Source organism: Zalophus californianus, chromosome 4, assembly GCF_009762305.2.
Source record: "Zalophus californianus isolate mZalCal1 chromosome 4, mZalCal1.pri.v2, whole genome shotgun sequence".
Taxonomy (NCBI): domain Eukaryota; kingdom Metazoa; phylum Chordata; class Mammalia; order Carnivora; family Otariidae; genus Zalophus; species Zalophus californianus.
This window is the reverse complement of record NC_045598.1, coordinates 23,380,202-23,397,304: the sequence shown is the minus strand read 5'-3', so window position 1 is coordinate 23,397,304 and position 17,103 is coordinate 23,380,202. Positions and strand designations below refer to the sequence as shown.

Sequence of the window (17,103 nt, the reverse complement as noted above, 5' to 3'; positions counted from 1 at the left end):
GTAGTTGGTAGTATTTATGAAGGTACTTTGTGTACTGTCTCACTTGATATCACAGCAACCCTTTATGGCATGGGGGGTGGGATTAGGTAAATCCCTAGGGCGTTAAGCTTTTGAGAAGGGATTTCTGAAAATTATACGATTGTCACACATCAGAACTCTGCCTAGAACATGGGACTGTCAGTGGTTACCAACTATACTTCTTTATTTCAGTCAGTTCTGAGTGGTCCTTTCTTTCAGTTGATGTCAAATTCTTTTAATGCAATGAGAATGTAATGAGAATGTACTAAGAGATTAAGAAATTTGGGAGGGGACTGTATCTTACTACCTGGCTAAAATACCAGGTATTTGACTCCTGCATTGGTTACATTCCAGTGATGAAACTAAGCTTGTGTTGGAAGTTTGCATTGCCAGATAACATGATCAAACCTGATCGTGCCTGCAGGGCTGTAGCATGCATCCCTGTGAATAGTATTCCTTTAGAAGCCTAATTTCTGCTCTGCAGCCTCTGTTGAGTATGTAAGCAGTTATCTGGTATTTTATTCCTCTTGAGTACAGAGTACTTGTTGGAGTGTGCATTTAGTGTTGAGACCATCAGGAAACCTCACTTTATACTTTCCTGTGCAAATATTAGTGACCGTGTGGTCAGACAAGTCCAGTCCTTAATAATCATCTTGCCTCTTTGTTTCTGCAAAGCTGTAATCATGGCACTTTTGTTAGAGCTCTTAATTTTATGGGATTTACACTGAAGTGGGTTGGGTGATGCTGTGCTCACATCTGCTAGCTGACTACCTAGGAGCATTTCATTGACTAGTCATTAGTAGTGTTCTTAAATCATAGTAGCAGCTGATTTTTTGAGTGGTTGTTCAGGGCTCAACATTGTATTGCTTTTTTACACAGATCTCATTTAATGTTCACTACAGTTCATTTTATAGGTGAGAAAACTGAAGCCAAGAGGGGTTAAATTCTGAGTTGGGATTTAAAACCAGGTTGGTCTTTAAAAATGATTTCAGAACACTGGCGTGTGTTTTACTACTATATTATTTCTTAAAATAAGAAGACCTTTATTGTCTCCACGTCTGTTTAAAGGGCTCTTTGTGGGGGCTAATGTTGTAATTGTGCAAGTGCTGCTTTGGGTATTGTCTCTTTTGTTAGATGATGAAAGAGAAAAGGTGTTTCCAAACAAAATTTAGAGGTTTTCCAAGTGGCTGACATTGCTTGTAAACTAGTACTTGATTTCTCTCTTGTTCTCCAGAAGCCTCATGAATAAGCTTACTGATTACTTTCTATAAGTCTTTTTCTTTTATAAACCTGTGGTTCAAACTGAGATAAACAATGTGTGTTTTTTTTCCCCCCAAAGATTTGAGAACTGACACTATTGGGGGTTTGGGGCAGCTAGGAATCCCATTTAATGGGACAAGACAGGGAAGAGTACGAGGTCTGTTGTATGGCTGAGGAGGATGCTGGGACTTCCCAAATCCTGGTTCTCAGTTTGTAGGTCTTGAAAGGGATTTCCATCACTGATTCAGAGGTATTAGATTATGGGATTTACCTACACTAAGGAGAACCACAAGAGACTTCTATATAAAAACCAAAATGCAGTTTACTAATTTATAAGGAGAAATAATAACTCTCAAGTGGACAAGGTAATTGTGTTCAGTGATCAGCATGCTTGGCTATAGGAGGAAGCCAAGTTCTCATAAGAAGTTTGCTTGCTAAGCAGAATCTGAGCCTGGGAAGTTACTTGGATGTTTTTAGTGGCTAGTGTAATCAAGCTACTATCTAGCTTGATTCATTAATTGCTTTTATAAGGATAGGCTTGTTTGTGCATCATATGCCCTCTCCCTAAATATGCCAACTGGGTCGTACTACTTACATCTGACTCCCTGGGTCTCTTTTGCTTTTGTTGGACTCTTTCCTAATTCCAGTTATCTTCCTTTGGAATTGTCAAATCTTTTAATCCTCTTATTGCTTAATCGTTCTTTAAAGTAAATTTTGTAAACCTCTGCTGTGATCTGTTCTTTTTTGTCCTGTCAGAGAACAATTTTTATTTCCAAGTTCTTGATGGGGTAAGCAGGAACTGTCTTTTCATATAATAGTCGGATTTAAATTTGATTAGGTGGGGCTTGAGTGAAGGTTTGGCAACTCCCAGCGTTGATGCCAGTGGGTTGGAGAACAAGTATGTTTTAGCCAGTACTGTAGAGATGTTACCTCCAGAGGGTTGCTGTTGAATTTGAAATAACAATTGGATACTCGTCATCACTTAGTTTTATTTTATAACTCAATAGATATAGCTTCTTTTACTCTGAACAGATTTGAACAGTTAATGTCTTTAGTTGACTTGGATATGTGATTGCTACTAGTTCTTGGTAAGCTTAATATGTCTAAGCCGATCTGATTTTGCATAAGTTAATACATTTTTTAATACAGAAGGGCTATAAGACAAAGTAGGGGAGAACATGAAATAGAAAGCATGTAATTTTTTCCAAATTCAAGAGCACTTGGATTTTAGATACTCGATATGGAACGAGACATGCTTCTTAAAAACAAACTTGTAAAGAACTGTGTAGACTATCAAAACGGCCCATTCAAATATATTTATAACTGTATTAGTTCCTGTTGCTGCCTAGCAGATCACCTCAAAATTTAGTGGCTTAAAACAACAGAGTTGTTTATACCTCATAGTTTCTGTAGGTCAGGAACCCAGTCATGGCTTCGAAAGATCCCCTGTTTCAGGGTCCCTCACAAGCTGCACTCAGGATTCCAGCTGGGGCTGCAGTGATCCCAGAGTTCAGCTGGGGAAGGGTCTGCTTCCCGCCTCACTCAAGAGGTTGATGTCAGGATTAAGTTCCTCACAGGTTGTTGGACGGAGGGCCTCAGTTCCTAATGAATCGATGTCCCATGACTTTTCTTGTTTTTTTTTTGCCATGTGAGTCTCTCTGTAGGGCAGGTCACAACATAGCAGTGAGCTTTATTAAAGTGAGCAAGCAAGAGGGTAAGAGAGACGAGAGCAAGAGGGCAAGAGAAAGAAACAAGACAGGTAGTTAGTTTTTTGTAAGGTAATCTTGAAAGTGACGTGCCATCACTCCTACCATGTGTTACTCCTTAGGAGCAAGTCACAAGGTCCAGCTCACAGTAAAGGGAAGGGGATTACATAAGGACGTGAGGACCAGGAGGCGCAGGAGTCCTTTCTGATGCTGCTTACCACACAAGTGAGGGGTGGAGATGGGTATGTTTTAGAGGAAAGTGAGAAATGCTAGGTTCTGTGAAAGATCCAGAGACTCGGAAGAGCTCTGCTAAGTTTGCCCTTGTCTTTGCCCATGTCCCTTGTGTTAGTATTTAAATTTTCTTCTCATTCGCAGAGCACTCTTGGAACCCATAGATTACACCTTTCTCCTTCCCAGAATTGGCACGCTAGCACCTTCCTCCCATCTCCTTTTTCTTTATCTCTTATACACTTGCCCCTTCAGTCCAAGCTGTTTTCATTGATAATTGACTGCCTCACTACTACTTTGCCAAAGCATGTGGAGTTCTAGTACTTTTGGGGCTGCTTCTAGCCTCTGTGTAGGATTTACATTTATACTGATGGTTAATAGTGGGAGATACGGTTGCCTTTTAGTATCTGACTCTAGGGTCTTGGGGTTTTTGGTGTTTATTCCTTTGAGACTTGTTGCATCGGTTACTAACTACTTTGAAGTAAAAATCTTCACCTTTTAGCACCTTTCTACATGTTTGTTGTGCTGTTGTTTCCTTTTGAGAGAATTTGGCCCAGAACCAGCCTTGCTTACATGTTCACCTGCTTTTGCTGGCTTTGCATGTTATGACAAGTCTCTAGAAGTCATTTTTGAAGCCTTGAGTTCAAGGGCTGCTGCTTCAGCCAGTAAGCAGTTTGACAAATTATAGACAGACTGTATTTGCATATGGAGGCTGGTACTTGAAGAGGCTTTTCCTTGAGCTTTGAGTAAAGATTTCCGAATTTGTGTGGAGAGAGATGAGTGCCATACTGAATGTATTTTGATCTCCTTTGCTCTCTTTTCATTATTATATGGAGACTATCCATTATATGAAAATTCATCAACAAGTGAGGTGTCCCTTCTGCCGACATTCTTTCTTATACACAAAGGAGAAGTTGGTCCTGTTTATTCACACTCCCTACAAAATACAGGAGAAAAATCACAATTTTAGTTGGAAAAGATACAACCAATAGGGAAATATTTGTAATCTTGTGAGAGGGCATTTTTGAGACTAAACGAAGAAAAAGAAGTTTAAAAACAAGAATTCTTGAATTGTGCTTGAGTAATTCACATTAATTTTCAGTGTCCCTTCTGTGATTTACAGCTATTTTGCATTGGTATGATGCCACTGAATATATTTATTGAGAACCACTATGTGGTGGGCATCATGCTAGGCACTCATCAACAAGATCTCTAATCATCACAAACTGAAAATTATTTTCTTCATCAGTACGGAGAAAATGAGGCTCAGGGCAGTTCAGCAGTTTGCCCTAGGACACATCAAAGTTGTCTAGGCCTTTGCTTCCTGACCCCGCTGCTTCCTGTCCCCACTGCTTAGCTGTCCCTCCCTCCCACCTTTCTCCCTACCCCCTGCCCTCATCCCCTCAAGTTCACAGACCAGCTCTGTCCTTGGTTCCCTCAGAGAATGAATCTAAGAGGCACCCTGGGAATTGACTGCTATTTATAACTGCGCATCTTCAAGTAAACCTATGTTTACTAAATGTCAGACCAGAATGTGTCTTTCCTCATGATCTTACTGGATTAGAAAATAACAAATTAGGGGCTGAAGAGAAAAGTGTGTGGGACACTGCTTTGAGCAGGTTGTAACCCAGGCCTACTAGACAGATTTATAGAGCTAGATTGAAATTATGCTGAGAAACCCATGATTCGGATTTGGAAAGCCAAGATGTGATTTTCGTGAGGGCAAAGTTGAGTTATTCCCCCCTTATCATTGGGGTATAAATTGGAAAGGTAAACCTTTATTGTCAAGGAGGAGAGCAAATGCTTTGCTTTCTGGTTTTTGATTCCGTTCCTCTTGAGAAATTTAGCTCTCCAGGTGCCTTCTTTTATGCTCACAAGCAGTTACTAGGTATGGTTTCAAAATTCTGAATTTCTTGTCTGGTAGTAGCTGAAATGAAAACATACTTAGATGCAATGAGGGGGACATATTAATGAGTAAAGCTGATGACTGGAATGAAGAATGTTGGAAGTCTAGTGGAATTTCACTTTGTAACCCTGGTCACTAATGCTTTGGTCTTGTGCACACTGTACTGGGTTTTACTTGAAGGGTACTTTGCATTTCTTTGGTCATAGCTCATTTAAAGTTCTCATATTGGTTTAGGGCCAGTGCTGTGTACATTTCTATGAAGCATGGAGTGTTATGTGAAGTCACTTTAATGGTATTACTAAGTTTTATTAAAATTAACTGAGGTTAAGAGATTTTATTTCCCTTCCAGTAATGGGGAAATAGCTCTTCTGTCTTTCCAAAATCTTGCAATAGGTTAATGTTGTGGTTGGGAAGCTTTCTGTTTGTTTTTTCTTTCTGGTAATGAAAGTGTTTTTGGTTAACACAATCTCAGTGTGTGAAGGAGGTGAGTTTTGCCTCTAGCATTCCATAGCTGGGGTCTGAGTTCATGCCCCAGCTTGAGTAACTTTGTATGGCCAGTTAGTACCCATGAAGGCAGAAGTAGTGTTTTAGTAGTTGTAGGTACTTTCTTTTTCAAAAGGAGTCTTCTTAGCAAGCATTTAGCTAATGGGTCTAATATTACTCCCTTTCCTCCCCCACCCCCCTTAAAAATCTTGGCATAGATTAAGTGAATGATTCTAGATTTCAGCTGAGCCTCTATTGTGGTGGGTTGATCTGTGGCCCCTCCTTGCCTTAGGCCTCTCTGTGACTTTTACCAAATATACAGTAGTGCTCTGACCACAGTCTGTATAGTCAGAACACCATGATTAAAGACCTTCAGGGCACGTGAGCATCTGCAGTACCCTTGTCTAAAAGAAAGTGTTGACTGCTGTACTTTCATCCTTTATGAATTCTTTAAAAGCGTCTATTATTTTTAATTTGCAGCAGCTCTTGCCAGGTAAAAAGTTTTGGGAAACAGATGAATCCAGCAAAGATGGACCAAAAGGAATATTCCTGGGTGATCAATGGCGAGACAGTGCCTGGGGAACATCAGGTAATCTAGATCTAGCATCTGTACTGTGATTTATGCCTGTCTTAGAGCTCCTTTCCTCAGCAATTGGCAAGTCATGAATTTCACATCAGTGACATAAGCATGTCAAGCAATGTCCTGTCCTGTAGTATAATTGCCATGAAGGAGCTTATATGATGTAATTTATTAAAACATAATTAACACAAAATCAAATCTTCAATATTTTATTGAAGTGTTAGCCACAGGGGAGTGGTCTTATTTGAAATGACCATAATTTCAGCTATAACTTCCTGTTCTGTACTGCTGTCAGCATACTTGGAATTAGAAAATCCATGCCTGCCATTTGAAGTTCATGTTTCTTTTTCCTCCCCTTGCTCCCCTGTGTACTGTGTATGGGATGATCTATTTGTAAATGTGGTTGGGGCCAAATCAAGTCACTGGGCACAGATGCTCTTCTGACAGACTAACCCTGAAGAGGGATGGGGAGAACCTGTAGAGGCACACACTGACAGCAGAAAGAAAGAACAGAGGCTAGGGAGGAAGGAGACCGAAAACCTAGAAGCTGCTGTGCTGTGTTACAGCACAATGTAAAAATGGAACCTCAGATGACAGTGAGTCATCAGAAAATATCAAATTATGTTGTTGGTTTTAAAAAGGGCAGTAACATCACATTTTGTTTCAGTAATATTACCAATAAAATATGTTAATAAGAAATTCTGCTACTTGAAAGGGGTAAACAGTTTATCCACTATAGCCAGATAAACCAGTTATGTGAACTGCTGTATTGCTCTGCTGTCTGGATATATGAGGAGTGTGTTCCGTTTTCCTTAGTTTATGTAGAATTTTATACTTAGGGAAAAACACAATAGGAGGTTTTGGCTCACCTGACCATGGCAGGCTTCCTGATTCCCAGTCATTGGTTTATCCATGAGACATCACTCATAATTTGTTTGAGCCTCTGGCTGCACTGTATCATGCTTGTGTATCTTTTTTGTAGATCATTCAGTTTCCCAGCCAATCATGGTGCAGAGAAGACCTGGTCAGAGTTTCCATGTGAACAGTGAGGTCAATTCTGTACTGTCCCCACGGTCGGAGAGTGGGGGACTAGGCGTTAGCATGGTGGAGTATGTGTTGAGCTCATCCCCGGGCGATTCCTGTCTAAGAAAAGGAGGATTTGTAAGTTGGCTTGAGGAACTTGTTCCTATATCTCTCTTTTTTTACCTCCCTAAAGCAAAACATGCCTGTTTAGTTTCCTTAGATATTCACAGCACTAATTACAGTGTATTTTAAAAACACTTTTATTTCAATTAGATGCCGGCAAACACAGTAGGAGATGCAAACTGAACTTTTTAAAAAACAAAGACATGATGTTTTCGGGGGGATGCATTGATAATGTGAGGTAGAACTGAAATCTAGTTCTCAGTTCATTGGTCTATCAGAAGACATTTTCAGTTTAAAACAAAAAACATAAAAAGAGAAGGAATTAAAATAAGAAAGCCAAAGCTGGGGTGTCAATAGGGAATAGATCTGAGAGCAGTGATTTGCCAGTTCCCAGTAATCCTTAAAGTGTATGGGTATGTAGGATCATTCTTGTTTCACTTTGTTTAATTATGGTATGGTCTTTAGCCCTCTCTGAATAGCTTTGCCTTTTATACCTTGCTTGTTAGGAAATTCGAAGTTCTGTTAATTCCAGATCTGCAGGTTGGTTTTTTTTTTTTTTGTTTTTTGATTCATCACCATTTGAACTCTCCGATGCTCAATTGTGCCAAAGCAGCTTGTCTGTCCATAGCCTCTTCCCTTATAAGTCTTAAACAGTCTTCCTCAAGCATCTTTGATAGCCTTTCTTTGCAAAACTGCTTCTTTGTCATCAACTCTCTAGATGTGAAGTCTTAATGATGCATTTCCATTTGAGTCTTCCTCATTTTGTGGTCTGTGCCTGGTTTTGTATTCCATGTGGTAGCCAGGAAGGTCATGAGAGGCAGCCTGAATCTGTCTTCCCTCCTTTCCTCCTGACTTGGCTTGCTTTGTACCTTTTCAAAGTCCTTTCTCTGTGAAGTCTTTTCCAGCTAATCCTTTTTGTTGGCAGTCGTATAAAAGGCCTTCTTTCCCCCAAATCATATTAATCATTTTGCCTCCATAACTATCTCATGTTACCTTAGAGCATTTGTTGTCAGTATTTTTATCGTCCTGTATCTGTTTGTTGCTAGGTATCAGAGGCTTGTTCCTGTTTTCCTCATTCCACCTGAAACTTCTTTAGAGTAACAGGAGTTCATTCTTGGTACAACTTCCTCAAGTGTCAAGTACAATTCCTTCATATGTTAGTGGACATTAAATGAATGTTGACTTGATTGGCATGAGGAGAACAGGTGAAGTTTAAGGTAACCAGAATCCACATGGAGTTAGCTTTCTTCTAGGCATGCCATAGATGATGCTTTGGCTGCCATTGACAACTTGCCATGTGGCTGGAACTTTTAACTGCAGAGGAAAACCAGAAAAGATTAACTTCTCTAAGAGGGTGTTTTGGATATCTCCCAGTTTCACACCTAGAAATTTGGTGTGAGGAATTTAGCCAGAAAAGGATCTTTTTGTTTTATAATGACCCTTAGGAGGATCAAGGGACTGAACAGGGGTTTTTGTCTTGAGTCTTGAGTACTAGCCATTCCAAAGCTGACCTGATTGCTTCTGGGTCTTTTGACACTGCAAAGACATAGGTCAGGTTTAGCGGCTTGTGATCAGCTAGGAAAAGCCTTCTTTATTTGAACCTTCCCAAGAGACTGCTTGGGAACAATAAGGTCTACCCTGTGGATGTGAGGAATGGATTTGGGCAAAATGATCATTTCCTTGTTGGGCCATCAGAAGGATGGTGTTACTCCTCTTCTTTCGCCATATCCCCGGTTCACCTCTTTTTCTTTCCTGACACTTTCCCCATCTCATGAGCGCAGATTTCTCAGAGGAAGTACTGCCTGCTGATTTCTGTGTATAACTTCTAGTTATTTACTATGGGAGAAAAGTCAGTATCGTGTGTAGGTAAGTGGTCGGTGTGGTGAGTTGGAACCTGTATGACTCTTGCCATGAATTCTCTGTCATGTGTGTGATGTGTTTCTAATCCTTGGGTATTAGCCAAGAGGCACATGCCTGGGTTACTGTAAAGTTTGTAAGCAGGCAGAAAAATAATTGGAATTAGGAGAAAGATAAAACACTGGGACTGAATTAATATTTTTGCCTGCTTCTCTCTTTTAAGCAGTTACTTTGGCGGTTAGTCTTATGACAGAGCATTATCTTTTGCATTCATTGTCTTGTATTTGATTTTGTAAAGGTGGCTTTCATCCTTAGTTGTCCTGAGAGAGTGGTAATTTTTAGCTCTTGTACAGTATTGTCACTAGAGGAGTTTAAGATCTCAGAAAATTAAGAGGTCAGAAAATTGAACTCTCCCAATCAGATTTTAATTTACTGGGCTTCTGAGGTTTGCATGAAGATAAATGAAACTTCTCCAAATCTGTGTTCCAACTTCTCAGAAGGCAGATTGTGGGTATGAAATACTGTTGTGTATTTTGACTTTAGTTGCATCTAAAGGGTGATCCAGGAGGACTGATTGGTGACATCAGGCTACCACATTGCATATCCAGTCTTCTGGTGGTTGGAGGCCTGAGGATCAGTGAACTACTTTATCAGCCTTATGGCCTGGCTTTGCTCTGCCTGTTGGTTAGGATGACATTTGACCAAAGTTCTGGTCATGGAAACCTGAATCACTTGTTGGTGGTCATGGTATGCATGCATCTTCTTGGAAAAGGTGAACCCCCTTTTTTTAAAAAAAATCTAGGCTGTCATTGAAAGTTTAGAGGCCAGGGAAGAGAGAATATGTGCTGCTTTGTAGATAATTGTTCTAAGAGTGGCAATTGATTGTTTATGGGTCAGAGCACTCAGGTATTTTTACTTTGAGTGGCTGTACCTCCAGTAAACCGTGGAAAGGCTCCATTTTAATTCCAAGAGCTGAAAACATCATCTCTGATGGTGTAATGAATGTAGATCTCAAAGCAAGCGCTTTAGGGGCCATTCTTGGCTACTGACAACGGGTAATCCAGACTCTGACTAATAACTTTTCAGTTAGAGGTGGTTTAGAACTAAATCTATTCCTTCTACAGTGATTTCCACTTTTGGTAAGGTTGTTTACTTGGCTACAGCTTGAATGAAGGTATTTAACTCTTTGTCTAGCTTTCCTGAGCTTTCTTAAGTTCATTTTGATTATGCAAATGGACTCAGTTGAGTGCTTTTGGCTTCTGTGATGAGATTACTTTCAAGCTGACAATAAGAATCCTAGAGCAGTATTTTGTTCTTAGCACCCACTGTAAGATTTTGGTACTTTTCTACATATGAATCCAAAACTTCAGGGTAGCAGGGTAGCAGTTTTCAGAATAATAGGAAGACTCAGAATACCAGTTAAGTCAGAGCCTGTCAATTCTAAAGTTTTCTTTTCTATCCTTTATTTTATTTATTCCTGGAATAAGACAGCCTCCCCTCCGCGCCAACCCCCCCCCCCAACAAAGCATGGTTCAGAGTGTTTACAAAACTACATGTGACTACTGTATTGTGAGGCCACTTGAGTGAAATATACCATCGAAGGACCCTGCTCTTTGCCTTTTGGAGTACCAGCTGATCTTCAAATAGATTGAAGTCTAGCCAGTCAGAAGAGTGGATCATAATTTCTCCTTTCTGGTTTATGGTGCCTAGGGAAATGAGAAGACCACTTAAGCTTCAATTTTAGGTGAAGATCACCTTAACCTTGCATAGGAAAGATTGTTAGAAAAAAATACCTTTGGCAGGCCTTTCTACTTGTACATAGAGACTGGCTGCTTTCTGACCTGGAAGAGGCATACACACTCCTAGCAGTTCATTTGGGTCACAAAACTTGATAACTGTTTTTCTCACTGCATTTGTTTTAGGTAACCAGTGCTACTTAATTGATTTTGTTTAAAAACTGTGTGCAGTGTAATGCAGTTAGAAGTCAGGGGTTTGAATTTCACCTGACCTTAGTTTTCTCATCTGTGAAATGGAGTAATTAAAAACCCTAATTTATGTGGATGTGTAATATATATGACAATACCCCTTTTTTTTTTTAAGATTTTTATTTTATTTGAGAGAGAGTGAGAGCGAGAGGGATCACAGAGGGAGAGGGAGAAGCAGACTCACCGCTGAGCAGGGAGCCCGATGTGGGGCTCAATCCCAGGGCCCTGAGATCATGACCTGGGCCGAAGGCAAGATGCTCAACTGACTGAGCCACCCAGGTGCCCTGTATATGAAAATGCTCTGTAAACCTTACAGAATCTTGCTCCACAAAGTCCATGGGCCAATAACATTATCACTGCATGGGAGCTTATTATATATTATCAGTTTAGAATCTCTGACTCAACCCCACATCTATTGAATCAAAACCTGCATATTGCCAAGGGCCTTGGGTGATTTGCATGCACACTGAAGTTTGAAAAATGCATAATTTTCTTGGAAGATTAAATTACCAGGAGGCCATGGATCACATTCAGAAACTTTATCTACAGGGTAGAGCCACTTCATATTTGAGCTTCCCTTGAACAAGAATTCTACATGCTCTACTTTGCCCTGTCAAGCTTTTAAGTACTGACTGGATAAAAAATTAAAAAAGCACCAAGTTTTGGAAAACTTTAGTTTTCATCTCTGTAATAACATACCATTCTGCATGGTCAAGATACGTTTTTCGTTTTTCCCCCGCTTCTGGATCTGGTGGTTACCACAGCAGAGGGGACTGCTCTCCTTACCTTTCTGTACACCAGGAATTAGGTGATCGTGTACACAGTGTCTGGGATATTCTGTGTTCCACTGTTTCTAAAGTATACACTTCCCCACTTTGTTCATTTTGAAATTGGGATGCATCTTTCAGATGGTGGTAGTATATCATAGTTTAATTGTCAGCATTTCATAAAATGATGGTATTGTTATTAATTGATTTGATGAAATGTAGTTGGTGGTGGCTCAGTTCTGCACACATATCTCCTGAAAAACAGTGGTACAAAGGATCTAATGATCAGAGCTGTAAGTTTTTTTTCCGGGGGGAGAGACATAAGGTAACTAGCAATTTTGAGGCTTTGGGAGATTGAAAGGTGGATGTGTCTGAAAAAGGCAGTAGGGAAAAATGTGAAAATGGAATAAAGTACTTTTAAGAATTTTTTTTAAAAAGAATTGCACTTTTATGAATTGCCTTATTGAATCCTTGAAACAATCCTTTGAGGTGTAGATACTGTTGTCCCTATGAGTTTATAGCTGCGAAAAATGAGGCTTAGAAGGGAAGTAGTAGGGCCTGGATTCAAACTTCGTTCTAATTTCAAATATGCAAAATATTCCTTTTTAGAAAGAAGGGAGGAAAATTACTAATCTTATCGAATATGACTTGCTCCATGGAGCTTTGTGGGTAAAATCACTGCAGTAAGAGGAGAAATTAAATTCTCATTTCTCTGACTCATTCAGAATTAATAGATATTCTGAAATATTTCTCCTGTTATGTGAGGCCTTTGAGGAAGCGGATCCCTAAATGGATGGACTCTAATCTCCACAATAGAAGGTTCTGCTCTCTGTCTGCTCTTCTCTCAATTCTTTGGTATCTCGCAGTGGAACATAGTCTTGCACCTCTGTGTACACAGGGGACCCTCAGAACCATTCTTGGCCCCACTCTTGAGATTTTAATTGGGCTTGGCTATGTGTGTTTTGAGCACTCATTGAAGCTTATATGTGAGTACTACAGGTTTGAGTTAACATTCATTTAAAGGAAGCTCGCAATAAAAAGATGCTATTAATCCTTCTTTGTTTTTTCTTTTATTTAGCTAACAGACTTTTTTCAGTACTATTATATACTAGGGAATATGTGACAAAAAAGCCCAACAAAAACCCTGCCTTTATGATGCTTATGTTGGACTTAATTACAGTGGTTCTCTTTTGTGAGTGCTTATTAGAGTTGCTGGAGGAGAAGCTTTTTATAACACTTGTGGGAGCTTCTGCAGACCAATTAAATCAGAATCTCTGGGTGCAAGCCCAGGCACTTGTAAATTTGAAAAAGATTGTGATGCTCAACGCTAACCATACAGCCACTGCACTGTGAAAATGAGTGTCCCTTGGAGGACCATATTGGCTATATACTTCTGTTAGAGTTAAACCACTTAATTGGGCCATTTAAGAGTTTTAATCTTGATATCATGGATAATGTTACAGAAGAAATACCAACACAGTGTCTAGCTTTTACTAATTATCATATTACTTTTGTATAAAATGATTTATACTTCACAAACCCTTTGCATATGCATCATTTCATAGCTACTCTGTTATAAACAAAATTACCCCTGTGCTGTAGATGAGAGAACTCAGACTCGGATTTCATGACCTGTCCAAAGTCCTCTGCCAGTATATGTGTCAGCAGTTGAGATCGAATGTAGATTCTGTGCAATCTGGATTAGTTCTTTCTTTAAGACCACATAGCTGTGAATACCCACCCTTATCTTAAATATTAAAAACATTTATAAAAATCTCATAAAATGTACCAGCCCATTTCTACCCCTGTTCTTCTCTCTCTAGGGTGTTCACATTTCTAAAAGACCATTTTCATGATCTTGAACCCTGTATTCCCTTTTACTAGCAGACTTTTGACAAAAAGTCTTCCCACTGTGCTTTTGGTATCCTTAAAAATCAGACTTGTCAACCATTTTTATTTAGGGCTATTACTGATTTCCTGAAATTTTTTCTCTTAAGTAAACTTTTTACTGAAATATGACCTGTGTGCTGAAAAGTGTTTACGTCATAAATGTTCATCTGCATGCATTTCTACAAAATGAATACACCCAGTGACCATCCAGATCAAGGAATGGAAGTCTCCCTTGGGCCCCCTGCCTTCAAATAGAAGGAACCTACTATGCTGAGGAATTTATAGCCTACTCAGAGCAGAAAACCAGGTAGCTATATTTTATATGAATAGACTGTACAGTATTGGTGAAAAACAGCCCATCCTAGGGATTCCTTTGAAAATCTAGCCCTTGGCAGTGTAATTAAGAAAAGTTAAGTATCAGGGACTGTTTTCAGAGACAGGCTGAACTGTCTCTGTTAGCCCTCCTTTTAAAGGGTCACTGAGGAGAGATACTGCAGAGTGTTTGTTGATTTGATGAGTGACTCTCCCCTGTCACCAGCTTTCTTGCTTGTTGGTGACACTTCCTACTGCTTCTTTATCCCATTTCCTTCCTATTTTTGCTGGTAGACCTTTGCAAGTGCTGATGAGAAATTGGAACTGGACTGTTCCTTCTGAGCCAGTGACTTGTAGATTTACGGAAGATTACTTAGATGTGTTAGTGGGATGATCCTTCTAATTTAATACTTTTGTTACTGACATTAATAGCGGCTAATGCAGGCAGAGTTGTTTGTTATCTAGACTATGTCAGTACTTCCTGGACTCCTGTGATAAAGACAATGGGAGAATCCTTCTAATTTTAGTGGTTCAGTTTTTCAGGATTTTTTGGTCATTTCAGTTTACTTTGTCATAGTTTTTGAACTTCTGCCAAGCACTGTATTTAGTGCTGGGGATATGAAAATGAATACATGGTTTTTGTCAGTTTTACCTTTGCAGTAGGAGGGAGCTATTGTTTCTGGACGTTTTGAAAGATCTTTCTGTCTTTAGAATCCTATCATATTCCCATCTCTGCTTTAGGATCTCACTGTGGTGCTTAATTGGCTGTCATTCACTCCTCTTGAACCAATAACAGCCTTACACTTTGAAGATTCTACTATGAAAGTCACATCTCAGTGGCTGCCAAAACTGTAGTTTACCATCTTGATGCTGCATGAAATGAAGTTGTGTATCCTTTCTTTGTTCCTTCTTGTACGTGTTCCTTGGTTCACATTAGCCATGAAGTCTTTTTCTGTGTCTTGAACAGAGAATGATTTTGAAAGTAAAATGGGCTCTGAACTGGCAGGTGAAAGCTCTAAGAATGTCAAGATTCATGAGTTACCCTTTCTGGGCCAGAGATCTCCAGGAACTGCCCATTCCCGGGACTGCCTATTCACAACCCAGTGTCTGCTGCTCCAGCATCCATGGCTGATCCTCTCCCGCCCCAGTGAAATTTAGTTGTGGTGACTGGAAATGCTGTGAAGTAGCTCTCATCTTTTTCTCTCTGGTTCTTGCTTTTGCCAGGAGCTTTAATTTGGTCCAGAAGTCAGTGGTGAAGACAAGCAAGGTTGCCCCTCTCCAGTTTTTTAAAAGCAAAGGTTACTTACCATTTGGTAGGATTCTGCCAAGATCTCTGACCTGTGTCAAGTCACTCTACCAAATCTTCTTTTCCTTTTGGAAATCAAGGCACATTTGCTTTATATGTCAGGGTCTTAATTTAGGATGTTGCTAAGAGGGGACAGACTTCATTTCCTTAGAAGAGAAAGCATCGGTGTGCTTGGCACCAAAATAATTCTTTAGGTCTAGTCTTTCGGTCTTTGTAGTTTGAAACACTTCAGAGATAAAGTCTGCTGCATCAGCGATCCAGCTGAAGGGGCTTCCCTCTAGTCTCAAAATAATCTGGTGTGGGGCAGGCAGAGAGTGAAGGACAACAGATAAGCACTAGAGGACTCTTGAAAGAACTTCACAGATTTAACGTGTTTTGAAGGATTAGAAAAAAATTAAAGTGAAGGATGATTGGTGAATTATTGATGCAGTAAGCCTTGAGACGGAGAGTGGAGCTGGGGTGATGGTAAGGTGGTACAAATTGGCAGGGCATGTGTCCCAAGGTAAAGTGGAGGATAACTGAATTGGAATGATGTCAGACTACACTAAGCTCAGTACTCAGAAGTAAGAGAGTTTACACAGGCAATGGCGAAGTAGGGAATTCTTTTTGTAGGCTTACCACTTTCCAACTATACTGTTAGCTGCCATATCTGGGGCTTACTAGGAGTTGTGCTATTGAATAGTGTTAGATTTGGAAGTAGAGAAGTGGGACCAAGAGATGGAAAGTTGTGGCTGGGCTTTGGGTAGAAAGGAAAATATGGGATGGTGGGACATTTGGGTATGGTAAGACTGTCCTAAACTCTGTAACATAATTGTATGTCTGTCTCCCCCATTTGGCAAGACTTTCTGCAGTGTTCCTGCCTCTGTGTTGTCTGTTAATTAGATTGTAATGTCTTGAAAGGGCATGGACACTACCCTGTTTTAATTAGCATCTAGTGTAGTCTCGTGTCCACAGTGGTTGCCCGCTATTGTTAGTTGATGATGATTAGTGAAGCTGAAGCTATTTTTTAAACAGGGCCCAAGGGATGCAGACAGTGATGAAAACGACAAAGGTGACAAGAAGAACAAGGGTGCGTTTGATGGAGATAAGCTAGGAGATTTGAAGGAGGAGGGTGATGTGATGGACAAGACCAATGGTTTGCCAGTGCAGAATGGGATTGACACAGACGTCAAAGATTTTAGGTTTGTATGTTTTACACTTCTGACTTTTGAATGGGGGCTATGGGTTTTTGTTTTGATTTAGTTTTATTTAGATTTTAGGGTTTTTTTCCTTCCTTATCTGTCCTTTTTAAGAATTGGATCCAGTGCAGGCCATACCACAAAGACTGTAAATTTACTGGTAAGGTAGAACTTCTAAGAGCCGTCAATGCCTGGTGCTTTCCCAAAACAGTAGACTTTTGCATTTGCATAGGGCTCTATTATTTGCAGAATGATTCTATAAATATCATTTCAGTGATTCTCAAATATCAAAGTCACCTGGGATGGGTGCCTTGGGATTTTCCCTAAATTTCTCCCAAATCACTAGCTTGGGAGTAACCATGGTCACTAATGGAAGCATGTCCCCTCTCTCTGGCATGTTAGTGTGGAGAGAAACAGTTGAGAACTTACGCATTATTTTATTCGAGACTCCTAAACTCCCTGGGAGGTAGGTGGGTCAGTA

At 40.0% G+C, this 17,103-nt stretch overlaps 1 protein-coding gene across 13 annotated transcripts in view; it reads left to right on the top strand.

Annotated features, from left to right (window-relative positions):
* Positions 1 to 17,103, top strand: part of PUM1 (pumilio RNA binding family member 1) — a 137,847-nt gene that overhangs the window by 60,601 nt on the left and 60,143 nt on the right. For 10 of the 13 annotated variants that reach the window (XM_027618859.1, XM_027618160.1, XM_027618767.1 and 7 more), the window contains exons 4-6: positions 6,082 to 6,190; positions 7,164 to 7,342; positions 16,459 to 16,625. In XM_027618859.1, the coding sequence (XP_027474660.1) occupies positions 6,082 to 6,190; positions 7,164 to 7,342; positions 16,459 to 16,625 (455 nt within the window). The remainder of the gene's footprint in view (positions 1 to 6,081; positions 6,191 to 7,163; positions 7,343 to 16,458; positions 16,626 to 17,103) is intronic. The other 3 variants (XM_027619114.1, XM_027619034.1, XM_027618254.1) reach the window with 2 other exon arrangements.